Raw genomic sequence first — 4,245 nt, 5'->3', positions numbered from 1 at the left:
AATATTACCATCAGCATCTGTTTTTCTCTTGAAGATCCATTTATTCTCGACAGCCTTTCGGCTATCGTGTAAGTCTACCAAAGTCCATACTTTGTTATCATACATGGATCCCATTTCGGATTTCATGGCTTCTTGCCATTTGTTGGAATCTAGGCTCATCATCGCTTCTTCATACGTCGCGGGGTCCTCATCATTGTTATCTACAATCATGACATTTAGACAAGGATCATACCAATCAGGAGTGGCACGTTCCCTTGTCGATCTGCGAGGTTCAGTAGTTTCCTCGTTCGAAGTTTCATGATCATTATCATTAGCTTCCTCTGTTGCCGGTGTAGGCGGTACAGGTACAACTTCCGATACTGCGCTACTCTGATCAACGAGTATAGATTCATCAATCTCATCGAGTTCTACTTTTCTTCCAGTCACTTCTTTAGTGAGAAATTCTTTCTCAAGAAAGGTTCCGTTCTTAGCAACAAAGATTTTGCCTTCGGATCTGTGATAGAAAGTGTACCCTATAGTTTCCTTAGGGTATCCTATGAAGACGCATTTCTCCGCTTTGGGTTCTAGCTTGTCCGGTTGTAACTTCTTTACATAGGCTTCGCAACCCCAAACTTTCGAGAACGACAGACTTAGGTTTCTTATTAAACCATAATTCATACGGTGTCGTTTCTACGGATTTTGATGGTGCTCTATTTAAAGTGAATGCGGCTGTCTCTAATGCATAACTCCAAAATGATAACGGTAAATCAGTAAGAGACATCATACTACGAACCATATCTAAGAGAGTTCGATTACGACGTTCGGACACACCGTTTCGTTGAGGTGTTCCCAGCGGTGTCAATTGTGAAAGTATTCCGCATTTCTTTAAATGCATGCCAAACTCATAACTCAGATATTCACCTCCACGATCAGATCGTAGAAATTTGATCTTCTTGTTACGTTGATTTTCTACTTCACTTTGAAATTCCTTAAACTTCTCGAAAGTTTCGGATTTATGTTTCATGAAATAGATATACCCATATCTACTCAGATCATCTGTGAAGGTTAGAACATAACGATAACCACCGCGCGATGCTACGCTCATTGGTCCACATACATCGGTATGTATGATTTCTAATAAGTCAGTAGCTCGCTCCATCATACCAGAAAATGGAGTCTTTGTCATTTTTCCCATTAGACATGCTTCGCATCTATCAAGTGATTCAAAGTCAAGTGATTCAAGTAATCCATCAGTATGGAGTTTCTTCATGCGTTTCACTCCAATATGACCAAGACGACAGTGCCACATATAAGTAGAATTATCATTAAGTTTAATTCGCTTAGCATCAATGTTATGTATGTGCGTATCACTACTATCGAGATCTAACAGAAATAAGCCATTCTTTTGTGGTGCTCGACCATAAAAGATATTATTCATAAAAATAGAACAACCATTATTCTCAGACTTGAATGAATAACCGTCTTGCATTAAACAAGATCCAGATATAATGTTCATGCTCAACGCAGGTACATAATAGCAATTATTTAGGCTTAAAACTAATCCCGAAGGTAGATGTAGAGGAAGTGTGCCGACTGCGATCACATTGACCTTGGATCCATTTCCAACGCGCATCGTCACTTCATCTTTCAGCAGTTGTCGTTTATTCTTTAGTTCCTGTTTCGAGTTACAAATATGAGCAACCGAACCGGTATCAAATACCAGTACTAGAACGAGAACTAGTGAGATAAACATCTATAACATGTATATCAGATATACCTTCTTTCTTCTTCTTGACAAGGCCGCTCTTCAGATCAGCCAGATACTTGGAGCAATTACGCTTCCAGTGTCCCTTCTCCTTGCAGTAATAGCACTCAGCATCAGGCTTAGGGCCGTTCTTAGGTTTCATAGGAGGCGTGGCAGCTTTCTTGCCACCCTTCTTGAATTTTCCCTTAGACTTGCCCTGTTTCTTGAAACTGGTGGTCTTGTTGACCATCAACACTTGGTGCTCTTTCTTGATCTCAATCTCAGCAGCTTTTAGCATGCCAAAAAGTTCAGGTAACTCCTTGTTCATGTTCTGCATATTGTAGTTCATCACAAAGTTCTTGTAACTTGGTGGCAGTGATTGAAGGACACGATTAATCCCCAGTCTGTTAGGAATCACTATTCCCAAGTCACTGAGTTTCTTCGCATGCCCGGTCATGGCGAGCATGTGCTCACTAACGGAGCTGCCTTCTTCCATCATACAGCTGAAGAAATGTTTCGATGCTTCATAGCATTCCACTGCCGCATGAGTCTCGAATATAGCTTTCAGCTCATTCATCAACTCATGAGGATCATGGTGCTCAAAACGTTTTTGAAGATCGGATTCCAGACTGCACAGGATGGCACACTGAACTTGAGAGTACCGAGTTTTCTGAGTCGCGTAAACAGCTTTTACTTCATCGGATTCATCTTCTGCAGGAGGGTCACCTAGCGGTGCATCAAGCACAAATTGCAGATTTCCGCCAGAGAGGAAGATCCTCACATGACGGAACCAGTCGGTGAAGTTGCTACCGTTGCTCTTAAGTTTCTCTTTCTCTAGGAACTGATTAAAATTGATTGGGGACGCCATCTCTACAACATATATTTGCAATAGTTTAGACTAAGTTTATGACATATTGAGTTCAAATTTTAATTCAACATAATTAAAAACCTAAGTGAACTCCCACTCAAAACAATATCCCTCGCATTGTCTTAGTGATCACACGAACCAAATCCACCGCACCTAAACCCGATCATCACGAGAAAAGGTGTGATTTCAATGGCGAACACTCAAAGTGTTCATCATATCAACCATATGATTCATGCTCTACCTTTCGGTATCACGTGTTCCGAGACCATGTCTGTACATGCTAGGCTCGTCAAGGCCACCTTAGTATCCGCATGTGCAAAACTGTCTTGCACCCGTTGTATGTACTTATCGAATCTATCACATCCGATCATCACGAGATGCTTCGAAACGATAAGACTTGATAACGGTGCTACTAAGGATGAACACTTTATTATCTTGAGATTTTAGTGAGAGATCATCTTATAATGCTACCGTCGCGATCTAAGCAAAATAAGATGCATAAAAGGATTAACATCACATGCAGTTCATATGTGATATGATATGGCCCTTTTGTCTTTGCGCCTTTGATCTTCATCTCCAAAGCACGGACATGATCTCCATCATCTTCGGGCATGATCTCCATCATCGTCGGCGAAGCACCAAGGTCAATGGCACCGTCTTCATGATTGTCCTCCATGTAGCAACTATTACAACTACTTTGAAATACTACTCAACATGAAATTTAAAGACAACCATAAGGCTCCTGCCGGTTGCCACAATACAATAATGATCATCTCATACATATTCATCATCACATTATGGCCATATCACATCACCAAACCCTGCAAAAACAAGTTAGACGCTCTCTAATTTGGTTTGCATATTTTACGTGGTTTAGGGTTTTCGTTATAGATCTAATCTACCTACGAACATGAACCACAACGTTGATACTAATGTTGTCAATAGAAGAGTAAATTGAATCTTTACTATAGTAGGAGAGACAGACACCATAAAGCCTCTTATGCAATACAAGTTGCATGTCGAACGAGGAACAAGTCTCATGAACGCGGTCATGTAAAGTTAGTCCGAGCCGCTTCATCCCACTATGCCATAAAGATGCAAAGTACTCAAACTAAAGATAACAAGAGCATCAACGCCCACAAACCATTGTGTTCTACTCGTGCAACCATCTATGCATAGACACGGCTCGATACCACCGTAGGATAACGTTGCATAGAAAACAAAAATTTTCCTACCGCGAACACGCAATCCAAGCCAAGATGCAATCTAGAAGACGGTAGCAACGAGGGGGTATCGAGTCTCACCCTTGAAGAGATTCCAAAGCCTACAAGATGAGGCTCTTGTTGCTGCGGTAGACGATCACTTGCCGCTTGCAAAAGCGCGTAGAAGATCTTGATCACGATCGGTTCCGGCGCCACGAACGGGCAGCACCTCCGTGCTCGGTCACACGTTCGGTTGTTGATGAAGACGACGTCCACCTCCCCGTTCCGGCGGGCAGCGGAAGTAGTAGCTCCTCTTGAATCCGACAGCACGACGGCGTGGTGTCGGTGGCGGTGTAGAAGTCCGGCGGAGCTTCGCTAAGCTACGCGGGAAATATGAAGTGGAGGAGCAAAGCTAGGGTTTGGGAGGGGGTGGCCGGCCACTCAAGGGGGGC

The 4,245-nt window shown here is 42.6% G+C and overlaps 1 protein-coding gene across 1 annotated transcript; it reads right to left on the bottom strand.

Moving 5' to 3' along the window:
* Positions 1–1,453: 1,453 nt before the first annotated feature.
* Positions 1,454–2,180, bottom strand: LOC139835476 (uncharacterized). The gene is made up of 2 exons (XM_071825331.1): positions 1,757–2,180; positions 1,454–1,654 (listed from the first exon to the last, which is right to left on the bottom strand). The coding sequence occupies exons 1-2, from the start codon at positions 2,178–2,180 to the stop codon at positions 1,641–1,643; spliced, it is 438 nt and encodes a 145-aa protein (XP_071681432.1). The 3' UTR covers positions 1,454–1,640.
* Between the last annotated feature and the right edge of the window lie 2,065 nt (positions 2,181–4,245).

The sequence above is a fragment of the Lolium perenne genome, chromosome 2, assembly GCF_019359855.2.
Source record: "Lolium perenne isolate Kyuss_39 chromosome 2, Kyuss_2.0, whole genome shotgun sequence".
Taxonomy (NCBI): Eukaryota; Viridiplantae; Streptophyta; class Magnoliopsida; order Poales; family Poaceae; genus Lolium; species Lolium perenne.
Note: the sequence above shows the minus strand (reverse complement) of the source record. Positions and strands in the feature narration are given on the sequence as shown.